The sequence below is a fragment of the Rhododendron vialii genome, chromosome 7a (genome assembly GCF_030253575.1).
Source record: "Rhododendron vialii isolate Sample 1 chromosome 7a, ASM3025357v1".
NCBI lineage: Eukaryota > Viridiplantae > Streptophyta > Magnoliopsida > Ericales > Ericaceae > Rhododendron > Rhododendron vialii.
Genome location: NC_080563.1, coordinates 36243966 through 36270776, shown reverse-complemented (window position 1 = coordinate 36270776; position 26811 = coordinate 36243966). Strand labels below are relative to the sequence as shown.

At 48.5% G+C, this 26811-nt stretch overlaps 2 protein-coding genes across 2 annotated transcripts in view; one reads left to right on the top strand and one right to left on the bottom strand.

Moving 5' to 3' along the window:
• Positions 1 to 780: 780 nt before the first annotated feature.
• LOC131332969 (RING-H2 finger protein ATL39-like) lies at positions 781 to 1455 on the bottom strand. Its single transcript, XM_058367274.1, has one exon. It carries the CDS (start codon positions 1453 to 1455, stop codon positions 781 to 783), a length of 675 nt encoding a protein of 224 aa, XP_058223257.1.
• Positions 1456 to 4175: 2720 nt separating this feature from the next.
• Positions 4176 to 26811, top strand: part of LOC131333875 (uncharacterized) — a 38946-nt gene continuing 16310 nt past the window's right edge. Inside the window, exons 1-2 of the mRNA XM_058368675.1 lie at positions 4176 to 4255; positions 4469 to 4643. The gene's annotated coding sequence lies outside the window, so the exon portion shown is untranslated. The remainder of the gene's footprint in view (positions 4256 to 4468; positions 4644 to 26811) is intronic.

The following is a 26811-nucleotide window of genomic DNA, read 5'->3' as shown; positions in this document are numbered from 1 at the left end:
AGGCTTACATGGTATTTTGGCATCTCTAATTTGACATCAAAGCCTTCATTTCCAACCCTTATGCCAAATTCTTTTATTTGACATCAAGTTATCTCTCTCCAACCTTTAATGTCAGTTCTTATATCAATTCAAACGATCATTTTTTGAAATTTAGCATGGAAGAGGGTGGTTGTTGTCATTCCCTTTAAAGCCACATAGATTTTGGCATCAAAGAATGCTGTTTGGTTGGATTGAATTTTGATGTCAATTGTTACCATTAACATGTTCACGTAGAAATTGACATCTTCCATTAGAGATGCTCTAATAATCTAAAAAAAAATTGACATAAACCTAATAAATGCATAAAAAAAAATCAATTGACTTATTTAACCAAAAGCTAACTAAACCGCCGTTTCCCATCGTCAACTTTCTCCATGTTACTCCCATTCCCCCAAATCAGCCGCTGTGTCGAAGTCACCTCCTCACCGCCGCCCATAACCACCACCTTCCGTGGCCGCGTTGCCGCCATAAACCCCAACTTACTAATCCCCCTACTTCCACTCCCATACCCCTTCCTCGAAACTCCTCGCCCTTTCAAAGCTCACAAAACTATTCGTCCTACTCAAACCCGTTGAGTTCACCAGCCTCCGCCCTACCTCCTCCGGCCGGTGACCTTATCTTAAACCTCTCGCAATTCTCCCCCTCTTGTACGACCGAGTACCACCTCCGAAGCTTCGCCTATTCTCATTCGCTCGTTCCTAGACGTCAATCGAACGGTGCTGATCAATTTTGATCAACACTTCAGACGACGTCTACGATCGAATCGTTTATCCCAACCGAGTCCGCCGGTTCGGTTTCCGGTTCACGACTCACTGCGTCGGGTATGGGGGCGAGGTTGGAACGGCAAACGGGGCACGTGACGTGAGTGGATAGCCACGCCTCGATGCAATCGGGGTGGAACACGTGGCAGCATCTGGGGAGCAAGCGAAGGGTCTCGGCGTTTTCGAATTCGCTCAAGCACACGGTGCATTCCAGAGAGATCATGCCGTCTTTTTTGACTTCAGAGTAGACGAAGGTTGGGAGCGCGTCGATTATCGACGGGTCAAGGCCGGTGCATGCGAGGCGGCCGAAGAGGCGGCGACGGCGGCGGTTGGTGGCCGAGACGCCGTGGGACTCGAGGGCGGTGAGGGTGAGTTGGCGGCGGATGCAGTGTTGGGTCAGGAGGACGGAGACGCAGCCCATGATAATGAAGGTGCCTATGAGAGAGGCGATAATCAAGGTTGGGTTGACTTTGATCTTATCGTCGGAGATATGCTTTCGCCAATGCGGGGATCGCAGCGGTGAGTCAGCCTGCGCGGCAGCGTGAGGTGAGTCAGCCTGCGCGGCCGCGTACGGCAGATGGAGGGCCAATGCGACGACGAGAAGGAGGATAGCCCGAATGACGGGGTGATGAGAGGAGGTAAAGAGTTGAACCATAATACACTACAACAAAATACACAATTCCCGACTAAAATTTCCCAACTAAACAGTGTTTAGTCGGAAAATATAAGCAAATCACCGACTCAATAATTGATAGTCGGTAAAATATAAAACCATTGCCGACTAAATTATTTTAGTCGGCCAAAACATATATTTTGCCGACTAAAAGTCAATTTAGTCGTGAAGTATCATTTTTTCGAATTTAATAAAATAGAAAATGTATTCCAACTAAAGAAATTTAGTCGGTAATTTTATTGTTTGCCGACTAAAGTTAGATTTAGTCGTGAAGTATCATTTTTTCGAATTTAATAAAATAGAAAATGTATTCCGACTAAAGAAATTTAGTCGGTAAGTTTCTTTTTTGCCGACTAAAGTTGAATTTAGTCGTGAAGTATCATATATTTTAATTTAATAAAATAGAAAACGAAATTACATTTTCCAACCAAATGTAGGGTAATATCATTTAATCCGAATTAAGAAATCAAATACATTTCCCAACTAATAGATTTAGTCATGGAATATCAACTTTTCCACCTTTTTAAAAATTTCAAAGAAATGAAATATTTGTTCCACTGACATTGATCACGATGCAACCTTGTCGATCACTACCGCTCATTTTTTTTTCCTTCTTAATCATAAGATTGTCGTAAAATTTTGGCTTAATAATTTTAGTCGGTAATATTCATTTTTCTATGAATTTAAAAAATAAAAAATAATTATTTTGCCTACTAAAAAGTTTGGTCAAAAAATATTATATTTTTGAATTTAATAAATTAGGAATTTAATTCCAACTAACCAAAGGATTAAATGGGGTTTCTAGAGTCTTGATTAAAGATGAATTTAGCTTTAAGAGAGAAAAAAAGAATGGTACATTTTCCAGGCGATTCTGATGAGTAAATAATCTCTATCTTTCAGACAAAAGTTCGACGACATCAAGGCGGTGGGGGGAGAGAGTGTATTAGCCTATGAGGGTTTCTGATGGTAGCTTGAGGCTTATATACCCTTAAATAGTTGAGATTGTGGAGTGGAGCTCACTTTGCATTCTTGTAAAATAAAAAATATATTGTAAAATATCTTTTGGTAATTGTAATTTTTGTAATGTTTTATTTTGTTTTTTATCTTAATTTTTTATGGTTAATCGTTCGTCTGAACGAGAAGAATTTGTAAAATATCAAAATGTGTTGATGAAAATTTATATAAAACAACACCGTAGACAAAAAAAGAAAAAGAAAGAAGAAGACAACTATTTCGTATTTTTTCCGTCTTTAGTGAATTTTTTACTTCTGATCATAATTTATTTACTTTTTGAACATTTCTTGTCGAGGCGAATGATTAGTCAAAAAAATATACTGCAAATCTAGCAAATATTCAAAAAATTGAACAAAACACACAAAACAAAGGAAAAAAAAAAGTTTAGTCTGGAAAAATAATTTTTGATGAATTTTAAAAATCAAAAAATAAAATATATCTACCGACTAATTAGTCTGCTCATTTTGTTTTCCTTTATAATCATAAGATTCTAGTAAAATTTTGGCTTGATCGGGCCAACGAAGCCCCTTTATTGGGACATAAATTCATAAATGTAAAGAATTTTGTTGTCCGATTAAGTGTCTACCCATATGCAGTTAAACGTCATTCTTGGTACGAATGTTCAAATTCATATTACGTCAAAGATAGATGATTTCGATCGTGAAAAAATATCTCAAGTGGTCCTCGGTTAGTTCACTATTACACTTAAATGTCTCCAAACGCATTAAATGTCTTTTGATAATGTGGTTGCCAAAACCAAATGATCTCCGATTTTAGTGACAATGCTATGACAAGTAAGACGTGAAATCCTAATGGTTCAGATCGATCATTAAAAAAAATGACTCAACAGTTACCTTAACTGTATATGTGTTTGATGTATTTGATAGTTAACTAATTCTTATGTTGTACTTGTTATTATAGTAGCCACAAGATCGCGAGACAATCTTGACGATCAAGATCGTTGATTTTCTTGCACTTGTTGAATTATTCATTCCAGTAAATTTGCGGCTCAATCAAATTTAGAATATGCCTTTATCGAGACGTGAATTCATTAGAAAAATGGTATTTTTTGTTCGATCAATTGTCTAATGGAAACAAATCATCTGTAATATTAGTAAGAATGATCTAACTGATAATATTAGAGAAGATAAATGGTTCTGATCGTGCAAAAAAATCTCAAGTGGGGATTGGGTGGTGTGTTATAAGACTTTAATATATATTTTTAGACATAGCAAGGCATTCCGACTCAAAGAATTATTCCCTACTAAATATTTAGTCGGCCAAGACAAAAAAATCACCGACTAATTAATTTTTGGTCGGTAATGATACAATTTTTGCGCCAATCTGAATTTTTTGCGCCAATCTGAATTTTTTGCGGAAAAAAAATGGCGGGATTTAGGTAATTCCGACTAAATATTTAGTCGGTAAATATTTTATAATATGAAACGCCGCCGTTACATATTATCGAAACCCATCCAGTTATACCCTTCCCTCATCTCCTTCACGCATCGTCAATCAGTCCATCCCACTCTCGATCGAACCTCCGACCCTTGCTCCAGCCGTGGTCTCTCAACCGCTCTCTCCAGGCGCGGTCTCCACCGTTTAGCACCGCCGGCGCTGCCACACCCTCGACGAAAATCCCTCACTCCTCCGACTGTGGTCTCAGATCCTCCAATCAAACCCCCTGACGAAAACCCCTCTCCTCCGACTTTGCAGCTCCAGCCCCCCGGTCGAGCCGCTGTGTCTCTCTGTTGCTCGCTCCTGCTAGGTACTCACTCTCTCTCTCTCTCTCTCTCTCTCTCTCTCTCTCTCTACCCACCCCCGGCTGCAATCTGGGATTTCAGTGCTCCAAATGAACAAATCGACTTGGGTTTTTAGTGCTGAAACGAAAAAATCAATTGGGTTTACTCGGTTTTCCAATTTGGCGGCTAGGACTCAACCGTAGCTTTCATATAATTGTTGGCGTGAATGAATATTGCAGGAGAATGGGCGCATAATCTGGAGTTCTCTCTCTCTCCAACGCCCAACACAGCTCGCTGTCTCTGTCTCCCCAACGCCGTCCTCGTTGTAGCTGTGTTCTCTCCTTGAACTACATCAGAAATCAGAGCCCAGTCTTCGTTATTCAAGGCTGAGGTCGCTCTGCTTTTCGTCAACAGGTACAATCCAAGCTCAGTCTTTGTTTTGCATGTGTTGAATATATTGATTATCTACTGATTTGGTTGATTTCTCTCATAATCTGGGTTTTGCATGTGACTGTTATATGGTGAAAAATGTACCACATTGAACCCCCAAATTTACTGTCACATTAATTACTGATTTGGTTGATTGCTCTCTTAATCTTGGTTTGCACTATTGCCGAACTATTGGTCAAAGATGTATGTTAGAGTTTTGTTAAGCATCGGTAGTGTGAAATTTCTTGAAAAAAATGTGTTTCAAGAACCTTTTGACCCAAAAGTGGCCGAGTAACATACTGTTTGAAAGCATTTTCAAACTTTACGAATAAGTATGCTCTATGCTACAAGTGCAACCAAAGTTGTAATCCAGGGAGATTTTATGCAAATGAAATAAGTTGTAATCAAGGGAGATTATTTGGAGGCTCGATGCGGTGGGGATCCCTTTTACAGTAATTGGGCCTACAAATTATTTGTCCACTGGAGATTGATTCCAGTTTTGGTGTCGACCATAGGCTGAATACCATTCGATGTTTAGAGTTGTATGGGGTGGGTTGTCAAATGGTATTAGGAAGGGTAGGCCAAACTTGTTGAGAAGGAGAGTTTTGTGCCTGCTGATGGTCGAAGATGCCTCGGTAACATACTACTTGAGAGTGTCTTTCTCTAAGTGTGCATTCTAGACTTCATTAGGTCGCTCCAAAATGGGAGCTGGGGGCTATGAGTGTGAGTTTCTTGAATGACTTAGTGTGGGTTGGTTCCTTAGTACTTGATACCCCTACCCAAGTCCCAGGGCCTCAAAGCTTCAGTACTGGAATTTTTCGTCCAAAAAATTTTGGCTTTGTCGAACAGCAATTTTATATGAGAAATGCAGACAAAATAACCAACCAATTTTATTCCGTGCCAGTAAATTGGGCTAAAGTCCAAAAGTATGGGTGTGTTGGCCATTTAGCTCACGTTAAGATTTTATAGGGTTCAGGGTCCATTGTTTTAGAATTATTACTGCATGAAGTCCTCGAGTGGACAAAATTACCCTGGAAGATAAACAATCGTGGTTCTCTCTCTTTCTCCCCGGCAAATATGGCAGCCATGGCACCGCGGCCGGCACCATCCCCCACCCCACCTATACACCAACGTCGATGAGATCAGAAACTGAAGTCCTTGGTCTTTTGATCAAATCCTCTCTTTAGTGTTTTCACCAATTCGACGTCCCCATTTTTTTGCCTTCTTCCAACCACCCATGCTCACCTCTGTTGGATTTCGGCGACGTTAACGACAAAACCCGCCGGAAATTTCATGAAATGATTATAACAGGAACCTAATTCAAAGCAAAGCAAATGCAGTTGCATTAACCGTGATATTTTTTCTACTATTTGGAGTTCATGAACTGATATAGTACTCAGGTTCTTGTGTTGGAGCTTATCGATCTTGCTGTTTAGTTTTCTGATTTGGTTCTGCACAATTTGCATACGTACGCAATTTTCTTGTGTTGGAGCTCAACTTCAGTAAGATGCACGGTGTGAGTTTTCAATGGGTTTATGTTGTTTGATTGTGTGGTGTGAGGTTGCAATTAACCTATCAAACCCATTGAAGTTATTTGCATGATTGGGTTGTGGGATACGCATACAAGTAACTGTTTTTATAGGCTCTGTTTTTATCTGTTTTGATTGTAACCAACTGTTTTGTTTTTGTATCAGAGTGGTGATGGTCATTAGATGGTGTTTTGGGCTTAGGAAGATCAACTCACATCCTCCCCTCCCAACCAATTTTTCTTTGTCTCTTTTTTTTTTGGTTATCTTTCTTTCCTTTTTGGGGGCTTACTCAGTTTTTTTTTGTTTTTCTTTTGTGCATGTGGGCATGGGCCCTATGTCCTATGATGAGGTGGAATTGTTGTAATACTAATGAAATTATCGGTTAGGTCCTATGGATAATCGATTCTTTGGGGGACAAGAAATCCTTTTCCTAAGAATATTGCACGGACTTAGCAAGAAAGAAAAGAAAAGAAGATTACACGGAAGTATGTAGTACCAATAAATGTGGAGTTTTATTTTCTCTCTTGCCAACTGCTTTAGAGTCTCCATTCGTACTATTGATGATGTGATGAAGTGTGGCTATAGACTTTCTAGTTGGTGCTGCTTGTCCTTGCTTTAGACTATGATCTGATGAAGGGTGCCTATAAACCTTCTAGTTGGTGCTGCTGTTCGTAGAGCAGGAGATAGTTTTTTTTTTTTGGGCTAAGCAAAAGGGAGTTATTAATCATAGACTCATAGTAATGGATACAATGATTAAATGGATTGAGGCACGACGGTGTGGGCACGCGCCCCCGGAAATTTTATTCGTAAGATTGGGCGCGGCCCTTTTTGCTTGGAAAGAGCGCGGCGAAACGCCTCGATTCGGAGTCGCCATTCGGGTTTTAGCGGTAGGAGCACCCAAGGAACCGAACTCGAAAAACGTTTGCCACGTTTGTTTGATTTTGAAAAAGGCTTGTAGGCTGGTCCGTCGTCACCTTCGAGATCTGAGGTTCGGGAGCCATGTTACGAGAGGGGAAGGGTTTTATGGCACCCCTCTCGCCCAATCCGGAGATCGGTCTCTACTCAGGCATTTTTATAAAGCGTTTGCACTTTTCTCTCATTTAATCATTTTTTTTTAGCCAGTTAGGGCGGGGGAACAGTTAATGGGAATTAAAATACTGTAACAAGTTGCGATTTATGGCAAAGTGTATATGAATGGTTTGATTGCAATGCTAAATATAGATTGAGAACAAGCACTGAGTATCCCGAGCAAACTGCGGTACGCTGTCACAAGGTGACGTGAGCAGATTCTGCCAACATGCACTGGTCGAGCCACTGCATGGTGAAACAAACCTGCGCACGCCACATATAAACTGGCGTACTCCACTTTTTGGATCTCTCAGTCCTTGTTTGCAACCCTCTGGGCTCTGGAAAGGGACCAGCGCACACCCAGGGCAAACCACGCAGTTTAATATAGCAGAATATACACAGTCACAGGCAGAATGAATGGCTTTAGGCCATGAAAGAAAGCAGAACGCCCCAAGACAGTGTGGGACATAAGATAGGCCTAGCTTACGCTTCATGTGCAAGGGCCAGTCACTGGACCCATAGGACTACTGCCGTACGCCGGTGTATTACTGCCGTACGCCACTTGTCATTTGATTCCAGTGTTAGGCTTTGCATCATCTGGGTTCTGGAACATGACCAGAAGGATCCCAGAGGCCTTTACATGACAGAAATGAAAAAAAGATAGGATATTACCACTAAACAGTTCTAAAATAGGGAAAGCAGTAAACCAGTTATTAGCATGCCAAGGTGATCGACAGAAAGATAAAATAAGAGGAATGACGATCCATGATCCCCACGCCAGTTGTGCCCATACTTCCATTACTGGCGTACGGCATAGACGTACTGGCGTGCGCCATGTTTTATCTGATACGATTGTCACATTTTTGCCATTTCAAAGGCCAGGACTAGTATTGTTTACTAGCCTGGGCCCTGCTGGCTCCCCTCAGGGATCGAAAACAGAAAAGAACGTAAAGGTGGTATACCTTTTTGTATGGAGGTTTGGAGGAGATATTGAGCTTATGGGTTGAAGATGGAGGCTGAGAAGATGGCTGTATGTCAGCAGGGTGTATGGAGATGGGTTGTTCTACTTTCTCTTTTAATGGAGGAAGAGAAATAAAGAGCAAGAAGAGAGGTGAAGAAAGCTTTGTGCTTCTTAATGAGGCCAACCCCTTGCAAATGAATGCAAGGGGGGTATTTATAGAGGGGGGAGTGACTGAGATCAGTCTGGTCTAAGGCCCTGTTTGGCTGTTTAAGGTAAGGTTGGAGCCTCCCATGCATTAAATGCATGGGACTTGCCTTGATGGGGGGTGTAGGAGAGAGGGGGAACGGGCCTGGCCGAAAGCGGTCATCAGGGACACTGTGGCCGACGTCAGGGTGGCACAAAAGTCCCGCCCAAGTGGCTGAATAAAGTTGATTTGACTGGGTTTGACTGGCGTGCGCCACTAATAACTGGCGTGCGCCAGTACAAGATGGGCCACTGGTCGATGACTGACACGTGGCAGGTGACCGGCGTACGCATCCAGGACACTGGCGTATGCCAATTAGGTTTTGCTGGGGCTGTTTGGCTCTGGTTTGAAGGGTTTTGAAAGGTGTTTGAGAGAGATTCGGGACGCTCAAAGCTCGACCACACCTTTGTCCTTAAACTGTTTTCGACTAAAATCATCATTGGGGAAATATAAGATCGACAAATAACGTTATCTGGACAGTCCAGAATGGGGTGTCTACAGAAGCCCCCCTTTGACGGCACTTGACGCACCATTGACTGAAGACAAGTAACGTCAAAGGTTTTCTAGACACCCTCTTCAAGGCTATCCGGAATGCAAGAAATTTGAAGAACCTGTTTGACTTGTCGCTGGGGCGGATAGACTGATAGATCATAGAAATGTGGACTCCCCTGGGGAATGACCCTTTTGCAGAAGCATTGATTCCGTTGGGGAAAGCAGATTGTGGGACGGATAGATCGTCGTTGATTTGAAATTGGACGAGGGGATCGTCGTTGATTTGAAATTGGACGGATAGATTGTCGTTGATTTGAAACTGGACGGATAGATCGTCGTTGATTTGAAATTGGACGAGAGGATCGTCGTTGATTTGAAGTTGGACGGATAGATCGTCGTTGATTTGAAACTGGACGGATAGATCGTCGTTGATTTGAAACTGGACGGATAGATCGTCGTTGATTTGAAATTGGACGAGAGGATCGTCGTTGATTTGAAATTGGACGGATAGATCGTCGTTGATCTGAAATTGGACGGATAGATCGTCGTTGATTTGAAATTGGACGAGAGGATCGTCGTTGATTTGAAATTGGACGGATAGATCGTCGTTGATTTGAAATTGGACGAGAGGATCGTCGTTGATTTGAAATTGGACGAGCCTCTGCTTGGGGATGGGTCCACGTGAGCCGATATGAAGCTGGGCCTTCCTTTTAGGATGAATCTCAGCATTGGACATGGATTGGGCCTGAGGCCCACAAAGTACTGGCGTACGGTACAAACAACTGGCGTACGCCATAAAGCTCAGAGATCCGAGCCCAGATCCGAGTCCAGACCCGGCCCAACCGTCCCATACGTCGTATGAGATGCCGAACCAGTGCAGAAAACCGCCATTCGTTCCGTTTTGAACTCCGAACTCTCAAAACTCTCTCAAAACCCATCATACCCTCACTCAATCTCTCATCTCATCCATTATTCATTCAGCCCACCTCATCTATGGCAGAACCCGGTGAAGGTGGCGGCAATGGCGGTGCCGGAGAAGGAAGAACCCAAACAAGGGGTGAAATCGAGGCCCCAAGGCCACGAATCGACGATCAAACGACGGTAGGGGCTTCGTCGAGCATTGGTGCAGACGGTACAGGCGGCGAAGACGGCGGTGGTGGCCATGCAGAAGAGGTGGTTGGTGGCGAGGAGGGGCGTACGCCAGGAGGGATGAGGCGTACGCCAGGTTCTGTTGTGATAGTGGGTCCACAGGTCCGGCGATTGGATCCAAGCAGCGGGGTAGAGGGCTTAGTGATCACGGGTCTGGGCTCGGCTGGAGCCGGCGGCAACGGTAGCGGCAGTGGTGATGATGGTGATCGGCCGAAGACGCCGGTGAGAGATCCGGCAAGGGGCAAGGGCCCGGCGGTTGAAGAGGGAGCCTCCGGAGAGCTACCCGTGGGAGAGGTGGAGTTCAGGCCTGCAGCAGGGTCCTCGGCGCACGTACCCATCACACGGGGTGACTTTGCCGAGTTTGTGTCCGAGGAAGAACTCGGCCGGTTGCTCCGTGAGAACCCGGGGGTAGTGGCTGCAGTGCTGGCAGCACGAGAAGATAGGGCCCGGCAAGTGGAGAGAGCGCAGGAGGAGGAGCGCTTGAGGGAGGAGGCCGAGAGGGCCAGGGCCGATGAGGAAGCCTTTGTGAGCGAGACTGAGATAGCTGAGGAGGCTCAGGGGGAGGTGTGGTCCCTTGAGCGGGCAGTGACGCTCGCAGAGTCCGCCCGGCTGGCACCCCGCCGTCAGTTTGACGCGGCTACATACGCTCCGCCCGAGCCACACCTGTTTATACCGTCCGGGGTCGAGAGCCTCGCGCCTTTGAGGGGGAGTTATGACGCTGAGCTGATACTGAGGGACCCGCAGAGGCACTTGTCAGTGGACTGGGCACAGGTATTCCTTTGAACTTTTTCCTTTGATATGCATGTCTTATCGTTTGAATCCAAAGGTAGTTTTGAACTGTCGTAGCGTAGCTCGTAATGCATGTAGATTGGAACCTCGATTGTAACCCGACTGAGAAAATGGAACCTTGAATAATATGCCTCGACGCAGAAACTCGACTTGAATGGTAGAACAATCGAAGTAGTTGAATCGACTTGCAGGATGCCCCATAACTTTGAGGGACGGTTAGCGCTAAACTAGAATCGACCATAAGTGGCTTCGATCAATAAGGCTATCCCTTGAACTTGACTTCGACTAAGTAGATTGCCATGACATGACGGACGCCCGGATGGCGTGCCCAATAGCTTGATTCGACCATATTGCCATACCGAAAACTCGTGTAATCGACTGAGAGATGTACCTTGAGAAAAGAGAGGCCCAGTGGCTCGGAACTCGACCAAAAAAAAAAAAAACACCCTTGAATTGATTCGACTGATAGCAGAGCTGGATAGGAGAATACAAGTGCCTAGTAGCTTTTGTTCGACCTTTATGATACCTGTTTTCGACTTGTAGAGTTACTCTTTGATATTCTGAATTCGACTAACTGTTTGGAGTGCAATTTATTGATGAAGTTCTTTCTGCTGTCTGTCTGTCTTTGTTGTGCAGAGGGGGGCGGCCAGCACCCGGGGCCACGGAGGTCCGGCGAGTTCGCTTGAGCTGTACAGGAGCTTGCCCGAGCGTGTCAGGGCCTTGGTTGACGCTGCAGGGTTCCGGCCGTTTATCCTCACGTTGACGGCCGTGAAAAGCGATCACGCTCTGCTGACAGCGCTGGCCGAGAGGTGGTGGGATTCCTCAAATACCTTCCACTTACCGATTGGGGAAATGACAGTGACCCCGTCCGACTTCGCAGCGCTCACGGGCTTGAGGGTAGGTGGAGAGCCTATCTCATTTGACTCAGAGATTTACAGGGATCTGGCGGCTCTGACGTGGTTTCTAGGGCAGGCGCCGGCGGGCGAGGCGGAGACCGTCCATTATGACCAGTTCAAGCTGTATTTGCACGGGAGGGAGCCGGAGTCAAAGTTGGAGGCGGAGCAGATGGCGAGGGCCTACCTGTTGTACTTGTTCGGGGCTACCCTGTACCCGAACAAGCGATCCACAGTGCACCTGTCCTACTTACCGGCCCTCCATGACTTAGGCGCAGCTTCGAGGTTTGACTGGGGAGGAGCTGCCCTGGGCACCTGCTATGGCTTTATGGGGGCGTTCTCTCGCAGGAAGAAGGCGACTGCCGGCTACTGGAGGGTGTGGGAGGTAAGAAACAAAGACTATCATTTACTTACCGCTTTTCCCTTTATTGCATTTGTACTTTGATTTGCATATGAACTGACGCCTTGGTTGTCTTTACCATTGGCAGCTATGGGCTTATGAGGTGCTGAAGATGTACCCTCCGGAGAACAAGTGCCCGAACCTGAGGATGCTCCCCCGTGCCATGATTTGGGGTCCTATGTACAGCGGGAAAAAGAAGTCCAGAGGGAGCCTCCTAGCTTTCCGGACCTACCTCGACGAGCTGTCTGGCACTCAGGTATGCAATTATGTCGAATTTGATCATTATACCCGTAGAATTGCTTTAATGCTGTCGCTGATACCTTACAAACTGTGCCATTGCCTTGCAGGTGGATTGGAACCCTTGGAGCGGCGCTGAGCCTGAGCCTGCGTACTTGGCGGAGAGCAGGGTGGTGACTGCGAGCCGGGTGCTTTTGGAGTCGGCCTTCGGGTGGCGGTGGTACCTGGGTGACCGGGTGACACGGCAGTCACTAGGCGCTCTTGACTTTCAGGTGCCGGGGCCACTTCCTCCTCACGCTTCCCACACGGACAAGTATACCCTGGCTGAGCTGAGGCGCTTCACTGTTCCGACCGGGCTGGCTGCTTTTCTGAGGCCTGAGCGTGACTACGCCGTATACCGGAGGCAGCACCTGGCGAGGCCGCTCGGCGTGCTGGAGCATGTCGCCGTGCAGAGTGAGGCGCTTGAGGCTGGTGAGGAGAGGCAGAGCCGGGAGAGCAGGGCATCCCGCCCGAGAGAGAGGAGCGACTATGCCACAGCGACTGGGCTGCCTCGGCTTTCTTGGACCCTAGCTGTGCGGGACACTGCAGGAGAGGAGGCTATAGTTCGGTTCGAGCCCGCCAGGACAGACCCAGCAGAGATCACAGGGCCGGTAAGACATTCCTTTACCCTTTTGTAGTTCCCGTATTTGTTTTCAGTATGTACACTTGGCTTGCATTCTGATTCTGTCCCGAAATATGTCACAGGCCCCGATAGAATGGGTACAGGAGGCAGCTCGCCTGATGAAGGCCATGGAGAAGGAGTTCCACAGGATAGCCGGCGGCGCCTCTTTGCAATTGGAGTACCCACCACCAGTTCCAGCTCCCGTTGAGCAGCCTCAGGTATAACTGTTCCTTTTACTTTTGATCGGGATTGCTTTTGACATTTCCTGCACTCAGCATTTCAATATATACAATATGCACAATGTATGTTAACTGAATTGAATGACTATGCAGGGACACGCTAGGGCGGCTCCTAGGAGAAAGAGCGTGCGGCCTCCCCCAGCAAAGAAGGCAGCTTCGAGCTCCTCCCGGCCAGTGGCAAGGGTGGAACAGGGAGTGCAAATCACTTCGGCCGGCGAGGAGCTCCAGTTCCGCCGGGAGCTGAGGAAGAGGCCTGCAGAGAAGAAGCCTGCCGAGGGACCCTCGCAGAAGAAAAGGAGAGAAGAAGAAGAGGCAGAGGAAGAAGAGGAAGAGGGGACGTCCCTCAGCAGCGGCTCTGACTCAGCGAGCGATCCGAGGTTCCGGATAGACCCTAGGGAGGTGGAGGACAGCGAGGACGAGGACGACGAGGAAGACCTTTTTGATGACTGAGGGCTATCACCGAGCCTCAGTCTATTTTGCCGGTACTTGCCACTTTTGGATAGATACTTTGATACTCGATGTTTTGGACGGGGCCTGCGTGCCTCTTGATTTTGCGGGCGAGTGTGCCCTGATACATTTAGCTCTGCCCGGGCCGTTGTGTCGTTTGATACCTGATACATTTCCACCAGTAGCTTTGACACAGTAGTATATAATAGATGCATTTTCTGTTTTACTGCTTTCCCATTACTTTGGTGAGACTTGGTAAAGGAAAAGAACAAAACATCCGCTAATATCTAACATGCATTGATGAATACTTTGAGTCGACCACAGACACTTGACTACGCACATAATTGACTTAGCTCGAAGAAAAGATGGACAGAAACGTCCTAGGATACCATACGTATCCCAGACACGCGGGGGATACGGGAGTTTTCGGCGCCGGTAGGCCAAACTCTAAGATTCTCCCCGGGGAAGGGAACTGACCCTTTTGAAAGGTGACATAGATGCACAATGACCTGTACGAGCCATCAAAACCGAATAGAAAAGTCCCGGTGCAAGGGGAAATACCAAAAAAATGCTAAAAATGCCATAAAAACGGGCATAAGACGCCAAAGATGACTCGATATAGTCCCGGACTGAAACCGACACCCCCACACAGTCACATAAGTCCTACGCAACTTGTGTGGTATGACAAAACTTGGCAAGAGCCCCGGAAACGAGTTTTGACCATCCGTATCCTTGATTTTGTCTCGACACGGGCCACCGAGGGTCCAAAATCTTCATCGGGCGTGGCTTTTGGAATCCGATGCTTGGCCATAGTCTTAAATGTCATTTGTGACTTGTAGGACCCAACAAATAGCCAAAGCCAGCCCCGGAATTGAAAACGACCACACGGAGGCAGTAGCTGCTCAAGACTGGTTTCTGGTGAAGCCGACTGGCGTACGCCAGAAGTTGAGGGCAGTACGCCAGTAATGTGGGGACACGGACACGCCAGTAAATAACTGGCGTACGCCAGGGTCCTGAGTGCCAGATCCACTTGACTGACCAACTGTCCTTTTTCGGGGGCCACTTTGTCTTCACCCCTACACGGTTTGCACACGGTTTCTGGGTGTCTCAGGGGGGCAGTGTCCTTTGCAGGAACATGATTTGGAGTGTAGCATGAGGCTTTGGATGCCCCATTAGTGGAAAGAAATTCAAAGGGCAAAGGCCTATAAAGCAGAGGCCCTGCAAAGGTTTTTCAAGGTGCACTGCTTCCCCTTTCCTCCAGTATACTTCAATATTTGCCATGGATAACCCCCTCCTGACTTTACTTAGGCCCTGGTTGGGGCAATTTCTAAGCGTTGACTGGCTCAATTTTCAATACCACGGCCTCGCCTCGTTCCGCTTTCTTCGGCATGTGCCACTCCGCCCAGCGCTCCTGCAGGCAGCTCTCAGATTCTGGGATCCGGACGTCCATGTCTTTCGCTTTGGCGACGACGAGATGTGCCCGACTGTCGAAGAATTCCAGGCGTACCTTCGGACCTTCTCGTCCCCTACGCTTGTAGTTCCGCCCTACCAGGTGAGTATGCCCAAATTGCTGGCCAGTTCACTCAACATTTCCCGGGGCTTGGCGAATACCATCCTGGAGGGCGGCCAATTGAAAATCATGCGGTTGATCGAAATGTACAGCCCGGACGGCGATTTGGCTAGTGATGATGCTCAGGCGCGTCGCCGCTTTGCCTTGGTGATCTGCTTGCTGGCCGCCTACTTGCTTGTGCCGGCCGACGGGCGGGTCAGCCCTTCACTGGTGAGCGTTGCTGCACAGATGGGGGCGCGAAGGAACGTGGTCCCTCTGGTCCTGGCCGAAACTCTCTTGGGTTTGGATTTGGTGTATACGGGCCAGTCTGCCGTTTTCAGCGGCAGCCCGCTTTTGCTTCAGGTAATCTCACTCAGCTCACCTTTTTCCGGCTTTTCACACGTTCTCATTTTACCTCAACGCTCGGCTTAGGTTGCTTCCTAGCTCCTTACTTGTCTTTTCGCTCAGGTTTTATCTAGCCTCTTACTTGTCTTTTCCTCTCATACAGTTGTGGCTGTCAGACAAGTTGAATCTCTTGCATCCTCCGGTAGCGGGCTGGAATCTCTTTCCGAAGAGGATCCATCAAAGGGAGATGCGGTATCCGGACATGGACATAGAAGGCTGGTATGCGTTCATGCAGCAAATGCAGCCTGATGAGATTGCTTGGAGGTGCCCCTGGCTGGACCTTCCGGATATGGCTATTTCCTCCGACGGATTCGACCGGATGGTGATTGCTGGGCTATCGAGTTTCACTTTCTACATTCCCGGCCGTGTTCTTCGACAGTTGGGCGCCTCTCAAGAGAACCACCGCACCAGCATTGGGGATTTCCGTGTCCCGAACTTCAATGCTCAAACACTCGGTGGTTACCAACGGCGCTGGGGCCTTAAAGCCCTTCAGGCTGAGATGCCAGATTTTTCAACAGGGCTGAGGAGGCGCTACAGACAGTGGCTGAGAGCAGATGTGAATGAAAGAGAAAGTATTGACTGACTCCGGGCCACTCTGCTATGCTTAGAATAAACTGCGAGCCGTTAGGCTTCATAAGCATTTTGTTCTGTTTTTCATGCTTCAACTTTTTTTTTTTTTTTTTTTGTGCTCAGCTTATGTATTAGAAATAGTAATTTGCAATAAAGTTGAAAGACAACAGGTTTCCCCCTTTCTGACTCGCTTCGGTGCTGCCTTTGACTTGTGCTCGACCCCCCCCCCCCCCCCCCCCTCAAAAAAAATGTCGAACCTGGATCGAAATTTTGATAGAGTGTGACCGAATCTCAAGGTGAGATTGCCTACGTATCCCTTTTCAGGGAATCAGGTCAGAACGTAGTTCAGGCCAAGGTTCACTCGGGTATTTTACCTCTCCTTTTACGCTCTAACTTTTGCCTAGTACCGCCTTTGCAGGTTTTCGGTCTAGCGAGCTTTCGACTTTTGCCTATTTATTTTTGCCTAGAACCGCCTCCTTAGGTTTTCGGTCTAGCAGGCTGCTCTAACTTTTGCTTGGAATCGCCCACCCTTGTGGTTTTTCGACCCAACGAGCATCTCTCAGGGAAAATAACGCTTGAGCTGATCCAGGTTGACCAGGGTGTTGAATTCATTGCCGTCGAGGTCGATGAGCTTAGCAGCACCCCCGGATAGGATGGCCTTGATGATGTATGGCCCGGATCGCTTCGGCCTGAATTTCCCACGAGGATCAAACACTGGAGCCCGGATCTCCTTCGTGACCATGTCTCCTTCGACCAAGCCCCTGGACTTCACCTTTTTGTTGAATGCACGGGCAATTCGACGCTGATACCCCTGAACATGATACAAGGCCCGGAGTCTTCTCTCATCAAACAACATCAACTCGATAAACCTTCCGCTTAACCAGTCAGTTTCCTCAAGACCGCTTTCGACCATGATTCTCAGCGATGGTACCTCGAGCTCGATGGGAAGTACCGCCTCCATCCCATAGACTAAAGAGAAAGGAGTTGCACCCGTTGAAGTGCGAATAGATGTCCGGTACCCCCAGAGGGCGAGAGGCAGCTGCTCGTGCCAATCCCTTGCAGACTCGGTAGTCTTCTTGATGATCATCTCGACATTCTTGTTTGCAGCTTCGACAGCCCCATTTGTTTGCGGGCGATAGGTCGTTGAATGATGGATCTCGACACCAAATTCCTCGAAGAGCTCCAGAACCCTCCCCTTGAAATGGCTCCCGTTATCGGATACAAATGCCTGAGGAACTCCGTACCGGTAAATGATGTTCTTTCGAATGAACTGAGCAACTTGAACCATTGTCAGCGTCTTGTAGGATTCGGCCTCGACCCATTTGGTGAAATAGTCTATCGCTACTAGTATAAACTTATGGCCGTTTGAAGCAGACGGTCTGATCATCCCGATAACATCGATGCCCCAAACAGAGAACGGCCACGGCGAAGTCATGCCATACAGCTTAGACGGAGGGACATGCTGCAAGTTTGCGTGGATTTGACACTTGTAGCAGCGCCGGACATAGTCGATGCACTGCGTCTCCATTGTAGACCAGTAATAACCCTGCCTGAGGATTTTCCTAGCGAGCATGATGCCGCTCATGTGAGGCCCGCAGACTCCTTCGTGAACCGCCTCCATTATCCTTGTTGCCTCGACGCCGTTGACGCAGAGCTTGTGCATCCCGCAGTGCGACCTTCGATACAGCTTTCCCCCACAGATGATGTACTGAGAAGCCAGCCTCTGTAAGGCAATCCGGTCCTTCTTCGTGGCCTCAATAGGGAACTCCCCGCGCTCCACAAAGTTCCAAATGTCATGGTACCAGGGTAGGCCATCATCGACATCATCAATGGCGTTGATATACTCGTAAGCGGGCAAGTCCCTCTGTTCAATCACAATTGGCCGCAGCTTAACTCCTATTGGAAGTTCGATCATTGAAGCCAAAGTCGCCAATGCATCGGCGAACTGATTCCTCAAGCGTGGGACATGGGTGAAAGTCACCTTATTGAAGCGAGGAATCAGTTCTTCCAAATCTTGGTGATAAGGCTTCAGCTTTTCCTCACGAACCTTCCAATCTCCATTGGCTTGGGAAACCACCAAGTTCGAATCGCCAATTACTTCCAACTTCTCGACCCCTAAAGCGATAGCAGCTTCCATTCCGACGATGCAGGCCTCATACTCGGCTTGATTGTTGGTGACATCGAAATTCAGTTTGAAGGCGAGAGGAATGTGTGCACCGGCGGGCGTGATCAACAATACTCCGATCCCGAATCCCCTTTGGTTAGCAGCCCCATCAAAATAGAGCGTCCATACTTCTTCGACCACTGTTAGAACCTCTTCGTCGGGGAATGTGAAATCCACGTCTTCCGGGCCGTCGATAGGGTGATCAGCTAAAAATTCGGCCACAGCGCGCCCCTTTACAGACTTCCTCGTGACATGTTGGAGTTCGAACTCAGCCAGCAGAAGCAACCAACGTGCTAGCTTATGGGTGAGCGCCGGCTTCTCGAACAGATACTTGATAGGATCCATCCGAGAAATCAGTCTCACCGAATAGGCTAGCATGTAGTGTCTAAGCTTTCTTGTAGCCCAAACTAGCGCCCAACACGTCTTTTCCAGAGGGGTATAACGCTCCTCAGATCCGACCATCTTCTTGCTCAGGTAGTACACAGCCTTCTCGACCCCATTGCTTCCTTCCTGTGCTAGCAGACACCCCATGGCTGTTGAAGAAACGGACAGATAGAGAATCAAAGGCCGACCCGGCGTTGGCGGCATCAGCACCGGTGGGTTCTGCAAATACCTCTGAATAGACTCGAAAGCGGTCTGGCATTTCTCCGTCCATTCGAATGGGACCCCCTTTTTGAGCAAATGGAACAACGGCCCGCAGGTTAGAGTTAACTTAGAGATGAACCTGCTGATGAACTGGACCTTCCCTAGAAAACTTCGCACACCTTTCTCAGACTTGGGTGGCTCCATCTCAAGGATTGCTTTGATTTTGGAAGGATCCACTTCAATTCCCCTCGCGGTGATCAGAAACCCCAACATTTTGCCTGACGTGACCCCAAACGTGCACTTTTGCGGGTTCAGGCGCACATTGTATTTGCGGAGCCTTTCGAGAAATTGCCTGAGTGTCGGGAGATAGTCTTTTTCCTCCTTTGCCTTCACAATCATGTCATCGACGTAGATCTCGACGGTCTTATGGATAAAATCGTGAAACAAGGTCGTTTGAGCCCGTTGGAAAGTGCACCCGGCGTTCTTCAGCCCAAACGGCATCTTTACATAGCAGTAAGTCCCCCATTCCGTGACAAATGTCGTTTTCTCTTGGTCCTCGGGTGCCACAGAGATCTGGTTGTATCCGGAGAATCCGTCGACAAAAGAGAGCAAGGCATGCCCCGCCGTGTTGTCCACAAGCACGTCAATGTGTGGCAAGGGAAAACTGTCTTTGGGGCTTGCCTTGTTTAGGTCCCGAAAGTCGACGCAGACTCGGATCTTTCCATCCTTCTTAGGAACGGGCACAATGTTGGCCACCCATTTGGGGTATTCTGCAACCCTTATGAATCCTGCGTCAATCTGTTTAGTAACCTCTTCCTTGATCTTCTGAACCCAATCCGGCCTCATTCTGCGGAGCTTCTGTTTGACGGGGACAGCCCCAGGCTCTAACGGGATGCGATGCTGCACTATCTCGGGATCGATGCCGGGCATATCCTTATGAGACCACGCGAAAATCTCGGGAAATTCCTTGAGAAGCTCGATAGTTCCGGCATGATTTTCCGGGGATAGATTTGCACCGATTTGCATCATGCGGGGGTCATCCTCGTCTTTCAAATTTACAAAAATTACTTCTTCTTTTAGAGGCTGAGCACGCCTTTCGTCTTCCTTTTCGATGAGGGAACGCAACTCAGCCGGGATATCCCCGTCGAAGTCTGTTCCTTCATCGTCAGGGTCGACACAGTTTATATAGAAGCTAGCAAAGTAGTCAGAAGTAGGATCATGCATTTCATAAAACCCCACGGGGTTGCCAAGTACAACAGACTCGAACTCGAAGTAAAAGCTACGACGTGGAGGGCCGAGAGGCACAAGCTCCGACTCTGAGCTAGACTTAGACTTGACAGACTCTGTGTTAGACTCAGACTCATCGTCAATGCATGTTAGACGCGGAGTGAAAATGCAATTATTGAGACTTCCCTGTGCCTTCACAATGAGGGAGGTAGGATCCTCGAGAGCATCTGGGGAGTCGGGCCCGAGCATCAGCACTTCAGCTTCTTCGCCCTTGCCAACCAAACCTACTTGGGAGAACAGCATCTCCAGATCCCCTTGATCAAAAGCCTTCAGCCAGTCAAACTCTCCCTTGGTCTGACCCAGCTGCTTCTCGAACTCCTTTTTGGCCAATTTTTCTTCGGCCGTCTCTTCATCGGACCAGGTGTCCGCAGCAAATATTTCAAATCCCGGCAGCCAAGTGGAAGCCTCTGGATCCCAAAACGGCTCTATCTGTCCCGAATAAGCAGAACCTCCTCCCTCTCGCACAAAGTAGCTGTCGGGGTTACCAAAAAGGGTTCGAGGTTTTCCCGTGTCTTTCCTCTTTTCGGCGCCTTTGGCCGGTGGAGTGTAACCAAGACCAAAGCGGCCGTTGTTGGAAGGAAAGACAGGGAACTCGGCGATCCCTTGTTGGTTGGCCCCGAGTCCTAGGCCCGGCATGAATGACATCTTCCTCATCATTTCGAGGACAGTTGAGCTTATGGTGAAGTCATCATCCATGGCAATGGTGAGGACTGAGCTAGATGTGTCGAAAGAGAAACCCCCGAAGTCCGAGTCTTCTTCCCCGTGCATAATGCCCAAGACAGGCGTGCCGTCATCCGTGAGCGGGCGGATCCCAGAGTCCGCGCAGATTGTTAAGGTTCCGGTAGGCAGCCCCAGCATGACTTTCTGGTGTAGGGTTGAAGGTACAGCCATAATGTCGGCCCTATGAAGCCAAGGTCTGCCCAGCAGCAGGTTAAAGGTGGCGGGGACGTCAACCACGTGGAACTCTACATCCATTTCGAAACCCTCAGCATCCAGTTTCAGCATCAGAGTTCCTTCCACCATGCGGCGAGTGCTGTCATATGCCTTGACGGCCAGATTGGAGGGCGTTAGGTCGCTCTTTGAGAATCCCAAACGGTAGGCAACCCTCATCGGGCAAACGTTGATAGCTGAGCCGTTGTCAATTAGCACGGTTGGCACCCAATGTCCCCGGCACTTGATGGTGATGTGCAGCGGGCGGTTGTGAGCAGTTCCTTCAATGGGCAGATCCCTCTCAGTGAAAGTGACGGAGTGTTTAGAGAGAAGTGGTAGCACGAGAGCAATCATGGCCTCGGGGGTAATGTCGATCGGTACAGTGAGCCGGGCCAATGCGGAAGACAGCTTCTCACGATGCTCCTTTGATGACGATATCAGACCCCAGATAGAGACGGCGGCAGGAATCCGTTCGAGCTGTTTCAAAATGGCGTCTTCTTCTGGAGCCCCATTCGGAAAGAGCGGATCAGTTCGCTGAGCAGCAGGAACAGTGGCTTTCTGACCGGGCGGATTGGACGAGCTTCCCGCCTGGAGGTTGGAGGGCTGAAACACTCGGCCGCTCCTAGTGACATTGGCCACGTCCCACCAAGATGATGAGTCAATAGAATCCCACAGATCGGCCGGTACTTCTTCCAGCTTGCGCTTCCCTTTGTCCGTTGATGCCACCGCTGCAGTCGAATCTGTCCCCAGAGCGGTATCCCATTCCAAATCCTCCATCACTAGACCCTCCCAAAAGGCGGGATCCTGTGCAGCCTCTTCTTCAAATGGTGCTCCTGGGTTAGTGACGAATGGAACGTCCCAAAATCCTCCATCGACGAGAGCAGTATTGACGGTCCATACTTCGTTCCCCATGTTGAGGTCGACAATGTTGTCGACGTCCCAAATATCAGCGGGCGGTGAGGTCTTAATAGCTTCTTCCGCATCCCAGAGGTCGGCCGGAAGCGCATCTAGAACCATGATTGAGCAGTCATCCCCGGGGGCTGTAATGACAGGACGCGGCCGTTCCACAGAAACAACGTCGAGGGTAATATCACACTCATGGATGCGACGGTCGAGCGTGTCAGCAATAGCATTTACCAAGGGTAACATGGCGCCTAGCGGGCGACGAACTTCGGGCACAACCTCTCCCTCTTGGAACTGGTCCCAGTACTTCTCATCAAAGTCGTTTTGGTCCACATCCGCCTCGAGGCCTTGACCCAATTGCCATCCACCAGGCTGTGGATCCCACACGTACTCCTCGGCTTCCACTTCGACGGGGTTTAGTTCGGGCTGGTAAAAGAGCGTGAACAGAGAGAGACCATCCAGAGGGTCAACCTGCGCCGCGTTCCATTCTTCCTGCCACTGATCTAGCCACATTTGATTGACCTGAGGGTGCGCAGGGAATCCCATATTATACTGTTCAGTCCAATCACTGCAAAGTTCTTCCCACTCCTTGGCTCTGTCCTCCATGGCCCAACCGGCCGCCATCATGTTAATGCTTGGTTCGGAGGGGAAGGGTACAATTGGTCTTTGGTTGAAGGTTGAGGTAATATGGTCGGTAGGGTTGAATATGGTGGAGCTAAGGTTTATCTGGTTCACTCGAGGGTTAGGGTCATGCTTGGGTAAGGAGTTGGAAATGACATTGGGCTTTGCTGGTGGAGTTGGAAGGGTGCCATTGTCCACCAAATCCTGTATCGCATGACGGAGGCGGTAGCAGGAATCGGTGTAATGGCCGGGCATTTGATGGTACGCACAGAAAGCGTTGGGGTTATGGCTAGGGGGTGGATTTTGAGGAAGTGGAGTTGGGGCTAGAGGCCTGAGGTGCCCGGTTTTGATTAGCTTCTCCAACACCGAGGAGAGAGGTGCCTCGAAGTTGGCGAAGTTACGAGGTTGGTTGCGGTTTCGGGGTCTTTGAGGGGTTTGAACTTGGTTAATGTCGGCAATGTGGTTAGAGTTTTGGGTAGAGGGGTTGTTGGCAGAGTTCGCGTTGGCGTAGCTGTTGCCACCGAACAAAGCAGTGCTGTTCCCGGTGTATGCACGAGGCTTTGATTTTGAGGCTGAAGTGGAGGAGGAATTGTCACTCCTAGGCAGAACGCCGGTTTGAAGGGCTTCTTCGATGGCCAGCCCGGAGTCATAGAAGGTTTCAAAGTTTGCGCCCTGAACCAACACAAGGTTTTTGGCGAAGTCGGGCTGCAGATTACGGGAGATGATGCGGATCTGATCCTTCTCGCTTGGGCGGTCGGGCATGAGAGCGGCCTTGGCTCTCCATCTTTGGATAAAGTCTGCAAAGGACTCCTTTGCAGTCATCTTGGTGGATTCCAACTCCCGAGTGGTCATTTTGAGCTGGGCGTTGTAGCTATACTGGGCATTGAAGGCCGTGCCGATGTCCTCCCAGGTCCGCCTCTTGGCGATGTCGAGGGACAGAAACCATTGGAAGGCGGGACCGGCCAGAGTTTGCGGAAATAGCTGAGCCATGGCGTCCTCCTCGACGCCATGCAGCTTCATGGCTCCATGATAGGCCAACAAGTGAGTTTTCGGGTCTCCGCTGCCGTCGAATTTTGCAAAGTCGGGCATTTTAAACCGATCGGGCAGCCGAGCATTCGGAAACGGGCAGAGGCGGTCCATGTCTAGCGCTCCCGACCCTTTTCTTTCAGATTTGGCGACGGCTTCTTCCAACTTGGCCATCTTGGCGACCAAAGCTGCCATTTCTGGGCTTGGAGCGGGGTTCTCAACCAATGGTTCCTCTTGGCCGGCGGCTCCCTGTTCACGCCTTTCACCACCTTCCCCTCCTGCTACCAGGGGAAGTCGCTCCTCGATTAGGGTTTGGAGATTGGCCATAGAGGCGTCGGCCTGGTCGGCTCTCTGTTGCATGATGGCCAGGTTGCGCTGTAGATCGGCTAGGACGATTGCAAGATTCGGAGGTGGGACATCCGCCATGGCTAGTACTTCTATTTTAACAGGTTTGGGAGATGCTGGCGGAGATGGAGTAGACGGAGAGGACTCGTGCGGAGTAGTCGGTGGCGAATCCTCTCGTGACACAGTGCAGGCCAGAGCTTCCGTTGCGGTCGACTGAAAAACGAACCCCAAATCAGATCCTCAAACAGACTCGACGGACGGTCCCAAGTAGGTTTGGCTCTTGATCTCGGAATTCTGCTTTGACATCAGCATGACTAGACGGCAAAGTTCAAGAGCTCAGTGACAGCCTGCAGTCATTTTATTTGAAAGAATAGACGGGAATTGAAAAATGATGATGCCAACGTCGTCGGTGTCCTCCTAGACTCTACAACTAGGGGGAGTCTGCTTCACGCCACTCGGACAGTTGCCATGGAATCCTCGGATTTTCTTTTCGACGGTGTATCCTTGATTGAATCGAATGTTTACTAAGGGATGCCAAAACAGCCTAAGCCTTTGACTTTCTCCCCTCTCGAAGTTTCAAAGTTTGACTTTGGAACAACTCGGTGTAGATGTCATGATACCGTAACCGAAATGGCGTAAGCAGCACTGTGCCGGAGCCTGGTGTAAGTGATTAGCACTTTTAACCCGAGTGGTGTAAGCATCATGCCATTCTCTCCGTTGTTCCTAATTTTCGGCTTGAAACCTCGATGGGGTTTTAGACAAGGACTTAGGAAGTATCGATTTCCCGAAGTCTCATTGATTAAGGATTTGAAAATTCTGGTAACGTGCAACATTGAGATGCACGACTCGTCATCGGTCCAAGGCAAATGCTGAGTGGGCGCAAGACAGACTCGACAAAAGACACCCTAAAAGCCGCCCTAGCATGCTCCTACGCAAAATGATCATGAATGTATGTACAGGCATGCGATATGGAAAGCGGTAACACATAGACAGGATATGGGGTTAGAAGCAAGTAATCCTACCCTGCGGGTTCCTGTCTTAGGTTGAAAGGTTCTAGTGCTTTGTACACGCTGTAGAGGCCGGTTTTGGCTTAAAGGGGTTCCTCTGACTAGAGCCGCGATATACCTCCCATTGCAACGCGTGGAGCAAAGCAATGGTCGAACGGTAGTACGACTCATCATCGTCCAAGGTTGTTGGGCGTTCGAGGACCCCGGGCTCCAGTAAACTGTGCCGGTTACCCAAAACACCTCAACGGGGCTGACCAATCCATTGATACGAACGGAGAATGCCGAAGAATGATTAGATGAGAGAAAATGCAACACTTTTGAAAACAAACGCCTTTTGAAGCTTGGCTCACTTTTATTAATTGATATTTTGGAGAAAACTACACAAGAGAACAATAGTAAAAAGCCCCAGTTCGGATTGGTCGGATGCTGAGATCCTGTTACGTTACCATTCCGTTCTTCAGCAGCGCGAAGCGTACTGTTTTGACAAGCTTTTTGAGAATTGTTCAATTATGTATTAATCGTCAAATATCAATCAATGCAATGTTCCCCAGCGGAGTCGCCACTGTGGGCACGCGCCCCCGAAAATTTTATTCGTAAGATTGGGCGCGGCCCTTTTTGCTTGGAAAGAGCGCGGCGAAACGCCTCGATTCGGAGTCGCCACTCGGGTTTTAGCGGTAGGAGCACCCAAGGAACCGAACTCGAAAAACGTTTGCCACGTTTGTTTGATTTTGAAAAAGGCTTGTAGGCTGGTCCGTCGTCACCTTCGAGATCTGAGGTTCGGGAGCCATGTTACGAGAGGGGAAGGGTTTTATGGCACCCCTCTCGCCCAATCCGGAGATCGGTCTCTACTCAGGCATTTTTATAAAGCGTTTGCACTTTTCTCTCATTTAATCATTTTTTTTTAGCCAGTTAGGGCGGGGGAACAGTTAATGGGAATTAAAATACTGTAACAAGTTGCGATTTATGGCAAAGTGTATATGAATGGTTTGATTGCAATGCTAAATATAGATTGAGAACAAGCACTGAGTATCCCGAGCAAACTGCGGTACGCTGTCACAAGGTGACGTGAGCAGATTCTGCCAACATGCACTGGTCGAGCCACTGCATGGTGAAACAAACCTGCGCACGCCACATATAAACTGGCGTACTCCACTTTTTGGATCTCTCAGTCCTTGTTTGCAACCCTCTGGGCTCTGGAAAGGGACCAGCGCACACCCAGGGCAAACCACGCAGTTTAATATAGCAGAATATACACAGTCACAGGCAGAATGAATGGCTTTAGGCCATGAAAGAAAGCAGAACGCCCCAAGACAGTGTGGGACATAAGATAGGCCTAGCTTACGCTTCATGTGCAAGGGCCAGTCACTGGACCCATAGGACTACTGCCGTACGCCGGTGTATTACTGCCGTACGCCACTTGTCATTTGATTCCAGTGTTAGGCTTTGCATCATCTGGGTTCTGGAACATGACCAGAAGGATCCCAGAGGCCTTTACATGACAGAAATGAAAAAAAGATAGGATATTACCACTAAACAGTTCTAAAATAGGGAAAGCAGTAAACCAGTTATTAGCATGCCAAGGTGATCGACAGAAAGATAAAATAAGAGGAATGACGATCCATGATCCCCACGCCAGTTGTGCCCATACTTCC